The sequence below is a fragment of the Lithobates pipiens genome, unplaced genomic scaffold, assembly GCF_037356315.1.
Source record: "Lithobates pipiens isolate NorthernLeopardFrog02 unplaced genomic scaffold, aLitPip1_a1.2 Scaffold_19, whole genome shotgun sequence".
Classification (NCBI taxonomy): domain Eukaryota; kingdom Metazoa; phylum Chordata; class Amphibia; order Anura; family Ranidae; genus Lithobates; species Lithobates pipiens.
In genome coordinates, this window is record NW_027507764.1 from 108,906,198 (window position 1) to 108,925,656 (window position 19,459).

A 19,459-nucleotide genomic window follows, 5' to 3' on the forward strand; every position below is an offset into this window, starting at 1 on the left:
CAGAAAATATACAGTTTTTTTTTTTTTCACAAATTCTGTAAGGGAAAATGAAAACTGTCCGATTTTTTTGAGAAATATGGATATTTACACTTTTGCGACTGTTCAAGTTTCACCATTTCGTAAAAAAGCGCAATTTAAAAATTACAAATATTTGTTATTTATTAACTCAGTACAGGTTAAGCTTTTATATTTAGTAGGAATTTCGTAAAATTTGCCTGGTTTTTCTATCTGCTAATAATGGTTTTAGTGTATTTTTTGCAAATACTGTATATTGGTTTGACATTTGCGCAAATACCGTGGGGTCTAAAAAATCAGTAGCACCTTCTTTTTATTCTACTGATCATGTGCTTTCAGACAATATATGAAAATAAAAAAGCAAAGGAAAAATTGCAAAAATGGTCTGGCCATCTGAGTGTACAAAATGGAGCACAGGGCCCGGCAGCGAAAGGGTTAATCAACCCCCCCCCCCCCCCCCCCACTGGTAGTCATGGCAGTGAAAGTTAACCCTGCATCCCTCCACATTGATGGTCATGGCAATGAAATTTAACCCATCTCCCCCCCCAACACTGGTGGTCATAGCAGTGAAATGTTCCCCCTCTCCGTTGAGCTGGCGGTCATGGCCGTAAAGGTTATCCCCCCCCCCCACCCACCACTATTGGTGGTCATGACAGTGAAAGTAAATTTTTTGAATTAATTTCTTTTGAGGGTGGACAAAGGGAGAGCTAAATTGCCCCATTAGCACAGTCTGTGTTGATGGGAAATCCCTCCAGTGGAGCTATTGTGTTCCTTCTGGCAGGAAGAACATGATTATTGCTAGCGGCTATAGCCACTGGCAATGATCGCATGCTAAAAATCAGACATGCTGGTTGTTCCCAAGTCGATTGAGAGATTGACTTGGGTACAATCAGTCTGCCCATAAATTAATCTGATCTCGACCAGTCCCTGCTGAACCAGCCAAGATTTGATCTATCTATGGCTGACTAAAGCATCTGTGCAAGCAGTGTAGCTCTGAGGAAGAGGGCTTGGTTCTCAAAATGCGTCGGCTATGGTTTACCATCTGGATATTGGTAAAGGAGAACTTCCATTGATCAATTCAGGGATAGAGATGTGAGGAGGTTCTGTCTAAAAAATTTGGTGGATGGTTACATGCCTGTTATTTTAACTTGTTTTTTGTATTTTATTGGATTTTTATAAATTAAGTGGTGTCAAAATGAGACAGGAGGCACGTGCTCTTTCTCTTTTTGTTTATTTTAATTGAAGTGTCATGCTCTGACTGGAGAGTGCTCAGAGCATAAGATCAAACCTTCTATGTTTCTCTTGGCAGTCTCTTCCTTTAAAACATTACCTTACCTCAATCCTTACAGTTATCTGATGGTTTCCTCTGTTGTCGGCTTCTATAGCCTGCGCTTTTTTGGAAGTTTCACCCCAAGGAAGGATGACACAACAATGACGACGGTAACTAACAACAGTGCAAAGGCTGGTCACCCATCGTAGATAACCTTCATGTCTTCCTAAAGTACTGTTGAAATTACTGAAATATGTTAGTATACCGTCTGACTGCATATCTATTTTTATAGGCTTGCCTCTACATTGCTGTTACACCAATTGTGCAGTGAGTCTAAATATGACTGAGCAGATAGGACTAAGTAGACCCAGTGCACTCCATAATTGGGAATTAGTAACTGAACTAAACATTCTTTCATCTTAGGCAAAGACTCAGTTTGGCTCTGCCCCCCCCTCCCCCCGTTCCCCACACCTGATAGAGAATATATCTATATGAGGGGCAATATAGCTGATTGGCTGGCCGGCATCCAGTGTGGGTGTGTGAATGGTAGATGACATTGCATGTATCGCTGCACAATTACCCCACAAGTGAGGTTTGAATGAGGTGATTTCAAGCCTCCCTTCTACAACAGATTACGAGAGGGGGGCCACCGAGAAAAAAATGGTGAGCCAAAAAGTGGGTCTTTAATAAAGGTTGTTTCTGTGCTCTCTTGTTCCTTCCCGTCGGAGCCCCTTCTAATCAGCCACAGAAGTGAGGCTTGAAATTACTTCATTCTACAGTCATGACTGGCTTATTAAAGGCCTGCTCTGCTGGGCTGTTTCTTTTTTTGTTGGGATGGTGCCCCTTCTAATCTACGGCAGATGTGAGGATTGAATGAAGCTATTTCAAGCCTCACCTCCGATCAGTGCCATCTTAATAGCATCATGGGCTCCTGAGAAAAGTAATGTACTGGGCCCCAACCAGGGAGATAATGACCTGCAGCGCTCTACACACAGCACAGCAAAAAGTGTGTGTGGCTAAATGATGCTACATATTGGGCCTGTTTTTTTATTCTGATAAGGAAAAAAACAACACAACCAGGGAATAATCTATAATTAAATTCACTCCCTGTACACACTGTCCCACCCTCTCTACACACTGCACCCCTTCATGCACCGACCCCCTTTTTTCCCTGTGTTAATTTTTTTGACACTAATTATTATTATTTTTTTTAACCACTTCAGCCCAGGACCAATTAACAGCCTAAGGACCAGAGGTCTTTTTACAATTTCGCACTGCACTGCTTTAACTGGTAATTGCGCGGTCATGCAATGTTGTACCCAAACAAAATTTGCGTCCTTTTCTTCCCACAAATAGAGCTTTCTTTTGATGGTATTTGATTGCCTCTGCGATTTTTATTTTTTGCGATATAAATGGAAAAAGACCGAAAATTTTGAGAAAAAATGATATTTTCTACTTTTTGTTATAAGAAAAATCGAATAAACTCAATTTTAGTCATACATTTAGGGCAAAATTTATTCAGCCACATGTCTTTAGTAAAAAAAATGTCAATAAGCGTATATTTATTGGTTTGCGCAAAAAGTTATAGCGTCTACATTTTCTGGAATTTACACAGCTTTTAATTTACGACTCATTTCTTGAGGTGCTAAAATGGCAGGGCAGTACAAACCCCCCCCCCCCAAATGACCCCATTTTGGAAAGTAGACACCCCAAGGAAGTTGTGGAGAGGCATTTTGAGCCCATTGAATATTTTTTTTTTGTCCCAAGTGATTGAATAATGACACAAAAAAAAAAAAAAAAAAAAAGTTTACAAAAAGTTGTTATTAAATTATATATTTCTCACACATGCCATAGTTATATGTGGAATTGCACCCCAAAATATATTCTGCTGCTTCTCCTGAGTACGGGGATACCACATATGTGGGACTTTTTGGGAGTCTAGCCGTGTACGGCACCCCGAAAACCAATCACTGCCTTCAGGGTTTCTAAGGGTGCAAATTTTTGATTTCACTCCTCACTACCTATCACAGTTTCGAAGGCCATAAAATGCCAAAATAGCACAAAACCCCCCCAAATGACCCCATTTTGGAAAGTAGACACCCCAAGCTATTTACTGAGAGGCATGTTGAGTCCATGAAATATTTTATATTTTGCCACAAGTTGCAGGAATTTAAAAATTTTTTTTTTTTTTGCACAAAGTTGTCACTAAATGAAATATTGCTCACACATGCTATGGGCATAAGTCAAATTACACCCCAAAATAAATTCTGCTGCTTCTCCCGAGTACGGGGATACCACATGTGGGGGACTTTTTGGGAGCCTAGCCACATACGGGACCCCGAAAACCAAGCACTGCCTTCTGGATTTAAATATAAAAAAAAAATGCTACCAAAAAAACTTTTTTTTGGTAGCCTGACTCTGCGATCGCTGCAGTTATGTGTTTAGTGTTTTGTAAGTGACAGTGATCGATCGATACTGCACTTGGGTGGGCTGGGCAGAGGGGCAAAACGCAGGTGCTAGCAGGTATCTGGGCTGATCCCGCTAACAATGCGTTTTTTTGGAACCCTAAACTGCTGGGGACGCTAGTATAGATCTGATCAGATCAGATATTGGTCTGTTCAGATTCTATACCACTACGGGAGGTTTATGCTTTGCGCGTGGGTGTTAGCGGGACTGGCACTAACCTAGCGCTGCCTGGGGCGACGCAGACCCTGACCCTAAAACCTAATTGATATCACCTGCCGGGTGATCAGGGGGTTAAACCTTTATTGGGTAATAAATGGCGGGTGACCTGATGCTATAAAAAGCAAACTAACCAGAGTCACCCGTAACACTTATACGGTGATCACTGGTGAAAGGGTTAACTAGGGGCAGTCAGGGGGTTCAAATTTTTATTAGGTAGTATATGGGGGTCCCTGGCACTATATAAAAACCTGACGGGGAACCTAAATAACTAACTGGCTAACCAGCGTCACCAGTGACATTTATACTGTGATCGCTGGTGAAAGGGTTAACTAGGGGCAATCAGGGGGTTAAAACCATTATTGGGTAGTATATGGGGGTACCTAGCGCTATAAAAACCTGGCGGTGAACCTAAAAAAATAACTAGCTACCTAGCGACACTAGTGACACTAATGCAGCGATCAGAAAAATGCTCGCTTAGTGACACTGGCAAAAGGGGGTGAAAGGGTTAACTAGGGGCAATCAGGGGGTTAAAACCATTATTGGGTAGTATATCGGGGTACCTAGCGCTATAAAAACCTGGCGGTGAACCTAAAAAAATAACTAGCTACCTAGCGACACTAATGCAGCGATCAGAAAAATAAACGCTTAGTGACACTGGCAAAAGGGGGTGAAAGGGTTAACTAGGGGCAATCAGGGGGTTAAAACCATTATTGGGTAGTATATCGGGGTACCTAGCGCTATAAAAACCTGGCGGTGAACCTAAAAAAATAACTAGCTACCTAGCGACACTAGCAACACTAATGCAGCGATCAGAAAAATGATCGCTTAGTGACACTGGCAAAAGGGGGTGAAAGGGTTAACTCTAGGGGCAATCAGGGGGTTAAACCTTTATTGGGGGTGGTAGGGGGCTCCCTGGACCTAACACTAACTGCCCTGACAGTTTTTACTTTTACAACTGACACTGAATGCAGTGATCAGTAAATAAATGATCACTGCAATCAGTGACACTGTGACTGGGGGGGGGGGGGGGTTTGTGTGCCTGTGTGTGCCTACATGTCAGTGTAGTGTTTGGTGCAGACTTACTTTGTGTCTTCTCCTCGTAGTCCGGTCAAAAAGACCGCCCCGAGGAGAATTACATCACTTCCTCCCTGCCTGTGTATACAATACACAGTGGGAGGAAGCTTCTCATTCGCCAGGAGCGATCGAGAGGGGGTGGCCAGAAACCAACGCCCATCCCCTCATCCCGGATCGCTCCTGAAGCGAACCGGACCGCCGTATCCAGCGGGAGGGGGTCCGATCGGACCCCCCACCCGCTGGAAGGCAGGCATGTACGTGCTTGTGCCTGCCGGTGCCATTGCGATGACGTACAATGGTAATACGGCGGTCCTTAAGTGGTTAAATAGTTTTAATTTTTTTTACACATTGCTGTGTGTGTGTGTGTGTGTGTGTGTGTGTGTGTGTGTGGGGGGGGGGGGGCTTTGGTGAGATATCAGGGGTCTACACAAACCCCTGATGTAAGTATGATCTATTTTCCTCCCCCCCACCCCCTTCCTCCGCCCTCCATCTGTAGATCCCTTGTGCCCTGCAGCAGCTGGCGGGAGCAGGCAGAAGCCAGCAGCCTGGGGAAGGGGGGAGAACACATTACAGGACAAACTCACGGTAGGGGACACACAGTGAGGGGCCCAGGCAGCAGGGGGAATAGCATGTTGACAAAGCTGGGTGATCAATGCAGCAGTTGGGGGAAATGACTGGAACTGATCTTCTATGTGGCTCTCCCTGCAGCAGCTGAAAGCCGGTGAGTGGGAGCAGGACATGCCAGCTTTCAGTTGCTGCAGAGAGAGCCACACCGAAGACTGGTTACTGTAATTTCCCTAACCCACTGCACTTATCACCCGCCCTGTCCACCAGTGGTGTCCCTCTCAATGCGGCGTCTGGAGCGCGTCGCCCCCCCGTTTCAGCCCTGACTGAACTCATCTGAAACACCCCTCTCTATCCCTACAATACAATTTTGTGAGATGTGCATGTGACGAGAAGTGCAGTTATTATTCATCTATGCCAGCACGGGGCACTAATGCAGGAGGCCAGGAAGAAAAGGTATTTTAGAGTGTTTCCAGTCACAGCTTATAACTTACAAGCAATTGTAAGTTATAAGAGATAGAAAGGTATGAAACCCTATTGGCTTTAAAGTAGAACTAAAAGCAAAACTTTTTTCATTTTGAATAGCTTAAGAGAGGAATATAACCCCTGACATTTATTTATTTTTTGCCATCTTTGTCCCACTGGGGAGATTTCCCGGGGCATCTCCAGAACTAGTATCCCCATTGGATTATTACTGTTCTGGTATTAACCCAAAATATGTAATTTTCTTTTACTTTCACTTCTAATGATAGTGGTAAACAGGACAAATAGAGAGGGTGAATTTCCCTAATGGGAGCACAGAACAGACCGCGATAAAAACCTGACACGTGTTTCAATCCACCTCCGCTACCCAAAACAAAAAAAACAAAAAAAAGTTTTGCCTTTAGTTATATTTAAGTTTTATTTATGTATCCTATTTTAAAACGTTATATTCACTAACATAAATTGATTTAATTCTTGAATTCCTTTTATTTCTGTACGGTGTCTTGGGTCTGCTGTCTAACTACTGCTATAGATATAGATGGTTTCCTGTAAATACATGTTGCCCATGGCATTTTGCAATATTTAAAAAGTGGGAGGGGTCTAAAAGACAGTACAGTGAAGCTGTATGAGAAGATAAAAAGGCACGTAATTAAATATAATCATGAAAACGTATGCATTTCAAGTATGTTACAAGTAAATAACATAAAAAGTGAACCTGAGCTTTATTAATTAATAGTCACCTAGGGCAGTAAATATCCCATATGGGTCATTTGCAGGGATTACTATTTGTTGGTAATCTGCGTAAACACAAACTGGAAGATTTTCTAAATCCCCAAATGAGTGGGAAAAAGGGATGTGAGCTGTGTTTAGTTTGGACACCATCCATTCACTTGTTTAGAAGGAAAAAAAAAGGCCTGCAATTACTGGGCTTGTTAACCGGCCATAGAAACACCGTGAAAGAGAGTTTTCTTTCTTCCCAAAGCTCCGTATTGCTAATGAGTAACTCTGTGCAAACTGTACTTCACTCCGCTTGTTTGAAATCTGAAGAACTTCAGCTTCTTCGAGGAATACAGTTATTCAAATTTAAATAATTAAAATAAGACTGAAGGGGGACCTTTTCAATTGCTTCTTACAAGTTAAAGCTAATTTGACTTAGCACAACCTGACACCAGCCTGAGAACAATGAAACTGTTAAGTAACGCTTTGACACAAATGTATACATTTATTTTTGTTGGATATTCCCACAAGCAGGCTGGGGAGGTCAGTAACTAAGGAGCAAGCATTGTCTCTTTTAATTGCCCATATGACGCTTTTTGCTCTTGTGTCTGGAAACGTCTTAAACAAGTGTTTTCTGGCTCAGATGAAAGGCCGGCAGCAAAATTCATGAGAAGAAAACTAGTCTGAAAACCTTAACCGAGTGGTTTATAAGAGCAGAAAATATTAATTTACAGCATCCCATAAACCGACTGAGATCGTCTTGTTTTGAGGATAGTGTTTGAAAACGGTACCACTTTATACATGGCGCATGTCACTATTTGTGAGTGAGTTGGTGGCAGTTGCATTTTATATTTGTCATTGCTAAAAGTATTCTGTCATATCCAAGGGGGGTGGGATGTTCCATAACCCATTTTTAACATAAAAAATACTTCAAAAGATATTCAACACGGAGAAAAATGTACTGGGCAATGTAAAGCAAGCCTGTATTCTCTGTACTCCCAAGTCTTTTTACAATAAAATATGTAACCTCCATACTGTAGGCAGTCCCAGAGATGATTCAATTTCCGGAGGAAAATTGCTTGATTCCCCATCAGTGCATTCAGTGTTGCTGGAGAAATGCTTCCTGCAGCACTATTGTGTTCTGCTGGCAGGGGAACGTAGGGGAGTTGCAGGGGAGCCTTTTGGGCAGGCAGAACGCGATTATTGCTAGCAGCTATAGCTTCTGGCAGTAGTTGCATGCCAAAAATCAAACAGGCTGATTGTACCCAAGGTGATTGACTTTGATACAATCAGCCTGCCCATACTGTACATGGATCACAATTCGGCCGGTCCCTACTGAACCGTCTGAATTTCGATTTTATGTATGCCTAGCTTAACAGTATTAAAAATTTGGCTTAATAAAGAGCTGTATGCCAGCTGTGACTGGTTTTGTAGAAGCTCAGAAAAAGCAACTGTGATGTATATCCTAATCCTGAGATCAGATTGCATATACTGCACAGTGAGGACACCCCTCCATCTCACTGCTAGAAAAGAATGAAGGCAGACAGACACAGGGATTTTTTTTTGGCATTTAGGCAGTTTTCTTACTAGAAAGACCAGCATGCTTGCAAACACAGTACTATAGATGCATTCCATCAGTTACTGGATCTATTCCTGACATAGGTAGTGAAATAGTGTGTGGCTGTAGAAAACATTGCAGTCTACGGAGAGAGGTAAGTCAGGAAGCAACAGTAAAGTCCTCTGGAATTATATTACCTGCTGTTTGTTCATTGTGTGTACAGAACACCTCCAGAACACCGCCATATTGTATTGCATTTTACAGAAAATTACAGAGCTGTAGATTGAAAAGGAAACATAATTTTGAATAACATTCAATCACAAAATAACCTGGAATGGTAACAATTGTATACGCTATATTTATTTATTCCTACAAAAGTTACGTTACCCCTTACGTTTAGAAAGGATTTGAGTGATCTTATACTTTAAATACCTCTCAGTTCTCTCATATCACAGGGCATCTTTAATACACGTGGAGCATACAACAAGCAAGTCAACTAATCCGGAATGTAAATATGTTGCCATATCCATTCATCAGATTGCCTTGTAGAATTCTTTCTCAACATATTCAGCCTTCAGAAGAGCTGGAGGACGAAGTAATGTAGGGGATATTTTGGTGGACAGAGATTTGTATCCAAACCGCTGTTCATTCTTTTTTTTCTAGTTCCCCGATAAAAGACAATTTCACAAAATTAAAGTAACACGAAACTCTGGTTTAAAAAAATATATCCAAAAATATATTAACTTCAAATTGTACCTTCTGTTGCTCTCAGCCTCCTCCAAACATCCAAATTAAATTTTATTTTATTTTTTGCTGCTGTTGCAATTTCATTTCTTATTAAAAGGCTACATTCAATCTCCTTGGCCCCACTGTATGTAAGCATGTAGTCACTCTTTCTTGCTTCTGAGATGGATTAGGGACCCATGGACTATGGGGTGTATAGTATGCATAGAGCAGTGCATATGTCCACAACTAATGGGCTGATTCCACACAAAAAAAAGTGAGGGGAATAATGGAGATTCAGGAGGATATTGAGGACATAATAAGAAGGTAAAAAACACAGCAAGAGATTATTGCATGAAAAATAGATCACAGGGCCTTAAGTAGTGGATGGATTATTTTAGTAGAATAAGGATGTTTAGTGTCACTTTAAAACGGGATTAAAGCCAATGCCCAATGTTAGGACCCCTATGTGAAAGTGATATAAATTTGTTCTTCCTGTATGGTGCCACCATATACAGAGGTATTTGTTTGGTAAAGTTTGGTACACATTATTTTTAACAGGAGAGTATACGTAGACATTTAAGGATGTATTTGGGATTTTTAAGGTGCAGAATTATAACAAAATTTATAAACAGTATAAATTTAATGGAACATTACAAAACAAACATCCAAAGGTATTGATATTACAGTACTACAAGTGCAAACTGATTTACCCTCTACATGTTTTGCCTTGATAATTGGCTTCTTCAGGAGAATTTATTGATATGTGGCACAGTGAGCACTAGAAGTAGAAAGAATTTTTTGAAAAATAGGACAATAAGCAGTCACAAAACATCAGATATATAACACAGGGTTAAAAATGAAAGACATTCATAATTTTGGCAAAATGCATAGCGCCGATGCCATAATTGCTCATATTGATTACCTGTATATTCCAAACTATTTGTATGTAAATTGAGGCTCCAGAGTCATAGGGATATGAAAGATCGGATAATCATGTATAGCCATGGAGGTGGGTATATCTAGGGTACAGCCACTGGTAATGGTCCAAAAACTAGAAGGCAGAGTGTGCCTGAGCTGAATATACAGGTAATCAATCTGACCAATTATGGTTTCTGCACTATGCATTTTGCCAATTCATGAATGTTTTTAATTTGTAAACTCGTGTTATATATCTGATGTTTTGTGACTGTTTATTGTCCTATTTTTCTAAAAATTCTTTCTACTTCTTGTGCACACTGTGCCTGATATAAATAAATTATCCTGAAGAAGCCAATTACTAAGACGAAACATGTAGAGATGAATTTAGTTTGCACTTGTATTAGTACTGTATTATCAATATTTACCTTTTGGATGTTTGTTTTTAATGTTCCAATAAATTTCTACTTTTTATAAATGATTTTGTTATAATTCTGCACCTTAAAAATCCAAAATACATCCTCAAATTTCTATTTATCTATCAAGGGATGTGGTGCTGTATCTTTACTAGATAAGCAAAATACCTTTTCTCTTTAGGCAATTATACGTGTTACTTTAAGTATATAACTATATTTGTGTTAACCAACAAAGCAATTGGAATACTTTTATAACCATATTTAAAATTCGTCTGCTTCTTTTCACAGATCATTGGGAACTGTGTCTCTATTCTGGTGCTCAGCTCGGCCTTACCAGTTATGTCCAGAACATTAGGTATGGCTTTTACATTTCTATTTTTTAATTTTTTTTATTGCTCCCTGTGAACAAACACAATAACATAACATTTAAAACAGTTCCTGGGCAAAGGGTTTAGCAAGACGGTGGGTCTAATTATAAAGCATATTGTTCAGGAAGTGTGGCAATCGCACATTACGACCAAGTAAACTTTTATCTCCTTTTTCCTTGCAATGACAATGTATCTATATTGCAGGCCTGTAACTGATCCCCAGGAAAATTGAGCCTGTCCCAACCCTTTCTACTATCGCATTTTGATGGCTAGGACCAGGGCTTGACAAATTTGCTTTGAGGAGCCATTTAAAAAAGTTGGGGGCCAGGTTTTTTTAGTGTAGTATGGTTTGTCAGCATCCAGGGTAAGGCCAGTAACTTGCACCCCCTAACCCTAACTCACAACAGAGCACCCAGTCAATAACTCCAATGTAACACTGTTACATCAGGGTTATGGGCTGGCTTGAAAGAGTAAGGCTGGGTTTGCACTGCAGCACGGAGCAGCTCATAGCAGGGGTCCGGTGCGTCCCCATTTACCGTTTCAGATCCGATTTCAGTCCGAATTTTTGGCTGAATTCGGACCTGGACTGGACCAGAAGACGCACAGAACCCTTCTGCAATTCGCTCCAAAGCCGTCCCAGAACTCTGTGAATCGGCTCCATAGAGAGCCGATCACAATCTCCTGATATGCTAATTGGATGCAGTGAAATCTACATCCAATTCGCAATAGTGTGAACCCAGCCAGACACTAGTAACCTGTTATAGGGGGGAAATCCTTATTATGCCTCATGACTGTAGCTTGTAAAACACCCTCATCTGCTGCGTAATGCAGCTTAAGGCAGACCAAAACATGTCTCTACATTTTTACAACCCAACTGCACATCTAAATGAAGCCTTAGACACTTTAAATAACATACAAAAAAAGGATGAAAGACGTATCCCAGTGCTGCTGATCCTCTGCTGCCTCTTTGCAGCCACTTCCTGCCTACATGTGTGTCCCCCACAGGGACTTTTCTAACGCATATCTAGCTGCCTTATCTCCCCTACTCCACCTCACAGCACACAGTCAATTTTCCAAGGAGCACTGTCTCTAAATGTCACAGCACAGACACAGGAACACACAGCCAGGCCAGCCATCAGAAATTTTTGGGCCTCTTACATGGCTTTAGGCCTGAGCCCCCCCAAGCCTGACCACCAACAATCCCCAGGGCCTGCACCAACAATCCCCAGGGCCTGCCCATGGACCACCCCACCTGTACGCACTCGGCCCCCACCCCACCCCTGTATATATGTCTGTCCCCCTCACACCTGTGTATATATATATATATCAGTCCCCCCTCAAACCTGTATATGCATCAGACCCCCCCCCACACTTGTATATATGTCAATCCCCCCTCACACCTGTATATGCTCAATGACACAGAGCAACAGAAGCTGCCAAGTTTTTTCTGTATTGCACAGCACACCTCCCCTTCACCCGCTCCTGCCTTCTCCTAGCCCAGCCGGGGCCCCTTACATTTGTATCCAGTGTCCCCCCCTGATGGCAGCCCTGCACCATCCTACACAAGAAAATCTCCCGCTCCAAGTACTGACAGTCTGCATACTCTGTCAGGTGGAGGCTACACAGGCTTCAGGGTCACCCTCTGCTGAGACCTGACCTCCACCTGCTGACCCCTCCCTCCCTGTGTAGGTGGGCTCTGGGGGGGAAGGCCAGCTTGGTGGCGATGTGGCGCGGGCAGCAGAAGAGAGCGCACACAGCCATTCCTGCTCTGATCCTGCTCGGGCATAGAGGAGGAGGAGAGGAAGCCGTCCCCCTCCCATGTCACTCACAGCCGGACATCGGACTACTGCATGCCTCCTGGGAAACCATGGAGACTAGCCAGGGGAAGGGAGAAAGATCGGCTGCCCGCCACTGCATGTCTGGGGTGTCGGGAGTTGCAGTGAGTGGGCTGGCGGCAGCCCAGGCCCCAGGGTCGCCATAGCAACCTGGCACTTGTCGAGTGTGCCTAGGACAGATTAAACAGGGCAAAGCACTGAAAACATAAGTTGTATCGTGGTAACTGATCCTTATTTTCCCTGGTTTAGAGCCATCAAACTATAAAAATTTGTATTTCACCAAGTTTCTTGTAGTGTAATGTAGTATTTCTAATATGTGTCTAAGGCCTTGTTCATACGGGCGATTACCTGCCTGCCCTGTGCAGTGCTGAGTTTGCAGGCATGGAGATGCACAGTTGTCACGCCAGCAGTCCCATAGATGTCTGTTGGGACACATGGCTCACAGGCACAGCTGCTGTGTTCCAATATGACATGCGTATGGGTGCATGTCCCTGAACTTACCCTGGGTACATTCGAGGCTATTTACCTGCACGGATGTCACATTAGGTTGTGTCCATGTAGCCGCATGTCCTAATAGACGTCTGTGGTACTGCTGGCACAGTGATGCACGCAACACCTTTCCATCCCTGCACCAACAAAACACAGCCCTGCACGCAAGTAATTGCCCGTATGTACGAGACCTAACTAATATTCAATTGGGTCTTAGCAGAGTTAAAGTATATTTAAAACCGAGAAAAAAAATGTAATATATTACAGCCTTCCAATCCTCAGATGTGGTTGTTGCATACGTTTTTCTTTATTTAGGCTTTTCTTCCTTAAAGTGGATGCAAACTCTCACATATACCCAGGGAAGTGAACAGCCTCAAATGATACACAGGGATGAAACAAATCTCCCTACATAAGTTTTACATGTATATCTGCTGTCTTCATCTTTATATATTCTTTAGAAAGTTCAGATCCTGTTAGGAGATTTTCTCTTCCTGGTTAGCATTGCATTGAAGCCTGGGCATACAGCCAAGACAGCTGATTGGAGGAAAAGCACACACCCCCTCTCCTCATAGGTAGAGACTTTTAGTTCTGTTAGTTGAATCGTTCAAAACCTATACTAATCTTTTTATAGCATCCTCCCCAACACAAAACTCAGGCTGTTTTTATCTGCTGTGATGGAGAACTTGTCAGAAGTTCTCAGACTGATAATGGGGCAGGAGACAGCTATGGGGCTTAGGGCTTTGAAGAGAGATAAGAAAACACTGTAGATATATGTGCCAAGCTCAAATTTCATGAATCGGATTTACACCAACTTTCATTTTCCCATGGTGATCTTGCCAGGGACACAATTTCTGTCTTGAGTGATAATGCTCATTTACCATGCTGTATTTGTAGAAGAGCAGTGTTGTCACTCTAGGCTGCTCTGCTGATCTGGACTACAAACCTATTCCCCTCTGCTCCCCTCTATAGCATAGAGGTGGTGTTATGTAGCTCACAGAAGAGAAGCTGGGAAAGCTGATAACATTGTTTGAGATTTCAGTTCAGTGCAATGGAAGTTGCAAGGATGGTGGATTTCTGGCAGAGTCAAATGTTTTTGTTTTTTTTCTGTACATGCAGAATTTGTACCTAGCCGGAAAAAAAACATTCAGCCACTATATTTAAAGACTGGCAAGCTGCAATATATAACATTTCGTGAGATTTTGCCACGTTTTGGATGCAATTTTGACGCGATTTCAGGGGGAATGCCTGTGTAAACTTGAGGTCTTTGGACCTCAACTCGCATGAAAGTCTGACCAAATTAGTACAAGGAATACTTTCAAGTCGGCATGAGTTGAAGTCGCACATATATGAATGGTTATCATTGGAAATCATGGGGAATGATTTTTCATGCGACTTTGCAGTCCCAAGTTGCACAAGTGTGAAAGGGGCCTTGTTGGGACATGTATTTATATCTACAATTTTCTGTTAAAATTTTCCAATGACTTATGGCATCTGGAGGAAGAGTTCCACAGGGTGAAGGTTACTTTTTGTATATTCAGGTTCCATTTCCTCTCTCACTATAGTCTCTTTAACATATTGGATTAACTCGACTGTTTCTACCAAGGAAAAAAAAAAGTATAAACGTATATGTAAACAGTTATTAAAAAAATACTGTGGGAACTAACAAATAGCTTTTGTGTCACTTAAGCCCCGTTCGCCGTTTCCATGTTTCCAAAGCTGATTTTGTGTTCTCTATAATAAGAGATTGTTGGTAACAGTTGGTAGTAATGTACACTGGTTATTGAGAGGAAGGGCGCTTGCTGGGTACAATTGTTGTTACAAAGAAAACAAATTAATGGCGAAGCCCACCTCCCCCGCCCCAAATCTTACAAATGACATTCCTGAATAGTTTGCCATAGAGATAAATAAAAGAATAAGATAGAAGGTAAAAGAAGGATGGTACAATTAGAGCAGCACTAACAAATGCACAGACACAGCTGTCCAAACAGGATTAATAGACTGCATTAGGGTACAGTGAGTCATGTGGTGCTTTGCAAAATATCAACATGCATTGCATTACATGTTATGCCTAGTGCTTTTCAATAGATGAAAGGGAATAAATACGTTAAACAGATTCATGGTCTTCTCACAGTATTAAAAAAAATAAACATTTTTTTTTCTTTTTCTCCTTCCCCCAAATCAAAGGGGTAACTGGACAGACCATGATGGGAAAGACAAACTGGAAGAATAAAACAAGCAATCTAGTATTTCACATCTCTCTTTTTTTTTTTTTTTACCTATTCAGGATAGCCGCAATGATGACACTTCAGATTCTAGAGTACTTGACGTTTATGCTGTTCAAAAAGCCGTGTGTAGTTTTTGCTTTTCCTAGCGCTGGGCAGTAGTTTACAATATTATTAGGAGATCCCCTTCCCACTTTAAACTGTCGATAAGGTTTTGTGGTCTGAAGAAGTAAACCGCTCAGGATTGGGACAATTAAGCCCCATAGACATACAATCATAAGAGTTTGAAGTCCTTATCTGCATGAAGTGACCAAAACATTGGAGACAGGAGTTCGTTTTGGCACCAAGGGAACGACCACATTCAGCAGAAGAGGTCAGCCTAAAGCCCCATACACACTATCAGATTTTCTGCTGATTTCTTCCTTCAGATTTACCAAAACCATGTAGTGCAAGGGCCTGCCTGATTGCATACAAATTGAAACTCCTAAGGTTTGACCTCATATTATATGGTTTTGGTAAATCTGAAGGAAAAAATCTGCAGAAAATCTGATAGTGTGTATGGGGCTTTAGACTGACCTCTTCTGCTGAATGTGGTCATTCCCTTGGTGCCAAAATGAACTCCTGTCTCCAATGTTTTGGTCACTTCATGCAGATAAGGACTTCAAACTCTTATGATCCACATCCACGTTTTTTGCAAGAATGTCTGTGTTTCACGGTTCACTCCAAAATGAGACACAGGATTACATGCATTTTAAAGTATAACTATAGGTAAAGATTAGAAATTAGTATGTAAAAGTTGCATACATAAACATGTAATTGGTCATCTTTCATTTTCATAAAGCTTATTCATTAAGGCGTATGCAAACCCAAAAGCAAAAAATATAACATTCAGCTTGCCAGTCCTTAAAGAGGAAGTAAAGGCAAAATTATTATTTTTTTTTTTTAAAAAGCACACCCTGTAAGGCAAAGGCATAATGAGCTAGTATGATTAACTTACCTGAGAACAAATCCCCCGAAGTGGTCCTCCGTCTTCCTCTTCGCCACTGCCATGGATCCCGGAGCGACTTCCAGGTCTCGTGGCTCCGGCGCTGCAATTCGCTGGAGCTGCGATGACGTCACTCCCACACATGCGCACGGGAGCCGACACTTGCGACATATCGCCGAGATCTGCGGTCTGCCCCACTGCGCCTGCGCGCCGATTTCTACGGAGCATGCGCCGTAGACAGCGGTGCCTGTCTTCGGGTAAATATCTCCTAAACCGTATAGGTTTAGGAGATATTTCTTGGACCTACAGGTAAGCCTTAATCTAGGCTTACCTGTAGGTCAAAGTTGGTTGTAAGGGTTTACAACCACTTTAAATGTGGTGATTGCATTAGTTTTCTTTTCTAGGCTTTTCTTTTCACACACACGGGTTGATTTACTAAGGCCCAGCCAGATACGGTTCGAGATTCGAAACATTAGCGGGCAGGCTGAATGTACCAAGTTGATCAATCAACTTGGGTACAACCAGCCTGCTGGATTCTCTTATGATTATCGCAAGCGGCTTCTAGTGATAATCACTGTCTTTTCCTGACCGGGACAGCTCTCTCCCCCCCCCCCCCGGAGAGGGATTTCCGCATCAACACTGTGTTGATGGCAGAATCGAGCAAAATTCTTTGCCGTGGTTGCAGGAAAGAAATTTGCTCCATGTATGACCACCCTAAAACTGGAGAGTGCAAAATCTGGTGCAGCTTTGCATAGAAACCAATCAGTTTCCAGTTGTTTTGTCAAAGCTTATTTGATTATTAACAAGCTGAAGTTAGAAGCTGATTGGCTACCATACACAGTTGCAACTGATTTTGCACTCTCCAGCTTTAGTAAATCAACCCTCTTCTGTCTTAGGGTCATGGCACTCTGTGAAAGCAAAACAGAGACACCTTTGGACAGCAGTATTGTCATTTTCTGTGGAGAAAGTAGTGTTAGATGTACTAGCAAATTTAGATGGACTTGACTAACAAAGCCAAACTCCGGCTAACATTTTTAAGCAGTTACAGCAACATTCGTTTTCCTTTTGGGACACAGGTGTTATATGCATTAATAAAATCTGACTATTGTAAGTGCCTCTGTCAGTGTTAAATGTTTTATCAACCCTCCTACCTGCCACTTTACTGGACAGCTTGGTCTCTTAAAGGAAATTGAACGAGAAGACTTGCTGGCAAGATTGCCAGGTAAAAATAAATACAAAAGCCTAAAAAAAGAAGACTAATACAGCCGCCATATCTCAGGACTAGCAAGTTGCAATATACTTACTTTTTGTTTATGGGTTTAGATACACTTTAAAAAAAAAAATACCTGGTGAACATGCCAGTTTACATTATTTAATCTGAAGTGAATTCACTGCACTGGTGTCACCCTCTACAGTTTCATACTGACAAACACAGAGGAAGAAGGTTATTACTGTTGTCCTCTACAGGGGGAGGAGGACTTGTCTGAACATTGGAATGTGTATGCAGTGCTACTCAGCATTTCATGTTTTGATAGAACTAGCTTTATTAATGGGTCTTGGTTAGTGCAGTGGTGCCAAGCATAAACACTGACATAACTGATCATGCTAGACTTTATGTACATTGTTAACAGGTGCATAGATGTAAAAAATGTTTGGGTCTACTTTTCTAGCTTCACACACTGCTGAAGCCTGACTTGTAGCGAGAGCATACCCAACTGAAGTTATTGGACCTGGCCAGCAATTTCCAATAGCAAGAGCAACTGGAGGAACTACACTCCACTGATCTTACTCTGCAAATGATATATAGTCCTTGTATTGAGCTAAAGCCACCCTCCGGAGCATCCAGACGCATGCAGACCCCATTGCAGACAAGGCTGTGTTTATTCCCTGGAATACTGGGTGGACAAGTACATCAGAGACTCTGTTGATCCATCTATTGAGATTTGTCCTTATGCCTTCCCGTTGATATTGCTTCAAGTATATAATTGAAACCACTGCCCTAATATTTTAGTGCTCTGGAACTTCTCTAACTAGCCCACCATATCTGGAAAGCCCAGATTTCCCTGTCCTGACTCACGGTGTGGCATATCCCTTTAGGGTGAGGCCCTGTGCCCTCTGTGGGACGCCTGAGTTGGGGCTATTGCTCTCCTTTCTTTTGGACTTCTGGTGTCTTGTGGTGGAAATTTTTCTTGTTTTTAAATGATGTGGCTATGTAGGATATGAATGTGTATCCATATATTATTGTGTAACTTTAGCCACTTACTAGGGATGCACAGAATGGGTTTTTTGGTGCCGAAACCGATACCGAAAATAAATCTTCCTTGATACCGAAACCGATACTGAAACAGCACCGATACCGAAATTGACTATTTTTAAAAATATTTTTATACAGGAGATGGTCAGAGACTGGGGACATGCTACAGGAGATGGTCAGAGACTGGGGACATGCTACAGGAGCTGGTCAGAGACTGCAGGCATGCTACAGGAGCTGGTCAGAGACTGCAGGCATGCTACAGGAGCTGGTCAGAGACTGCAGGCATGGTACAGGAGCTGGTCAGAGACTGCAGGCATGGTACATGAGCTGGTCAGAGACTGCAGGCATGGTACGGGAGCTGGTCAGAGACTGCAGGCATGGTACGGGAGCTGGTCAGAGACTGCAGGCATGGTACGGGAGCTGGTCAGAGACTGCAGGCATGGTACGGGAGCTGGTCAGAGACTGCAGGCATGGTACAGGAGCTGGTCAGAGACTGCAGGCATGGTACGGGAGCTGGTCAGAGACTGCAGGCATGGTACAGGAGCTGGTCAGAGACTGCAGGCATGGTACAGGAGCTGGTCAGAGACTGCGGACATGCTACAGGAGATCAATGCAGCCTCACTGTGCCCAGCAGCCTACCAGTGCCGCCATGTAGCCTGCCTGTGCCTCACCAGTGCATATAAACATGCACACACACACATATATATATAAACATACACACATATAAACATACAACACACATATAACACATACATGTGCACACACATAGAAGAAACATACACACTTAACACACATACACATATAAACATGCACACACATCGCACACACATACATACATACATATATATACACAAACATGCACAAATAGAACACACACACACAC

At 42.3% G+C, this 19,459-nt stretch overlaps 1 protein-coding gene across 3 annotated transcripts in view; it reads left to right on the forward strand.

Moving 5' to 3' along the window:
• LMBR1 (limb development membrane protein 1) overlaps window positions 1–19,459 on the forward strand; it is a 251,676-nt gene that overhangs the window by 221,994 nt on the left and 10,223 nt on the right. For 2 of the 3 annotated variants that reach the window (XM_077491148.1, XM_077491149.1), the window contains exons 14-15: window positions 1,365–1,455; window positions 10,712–10,778. In XM_077491148.1, coding sequence (XP_077347274.1) covers window positions 1,365–1,455; window positions 10,712–10,778 — 158 coding nt within the window. Of the gene's footprint in view, window positions 1–1,364; window positions 1,541–10,711; window positions 10,779–19,459 lie in introns of those variants that run through there. The other variant, XM_077491150.1, reaches the window with a different exon arrangement.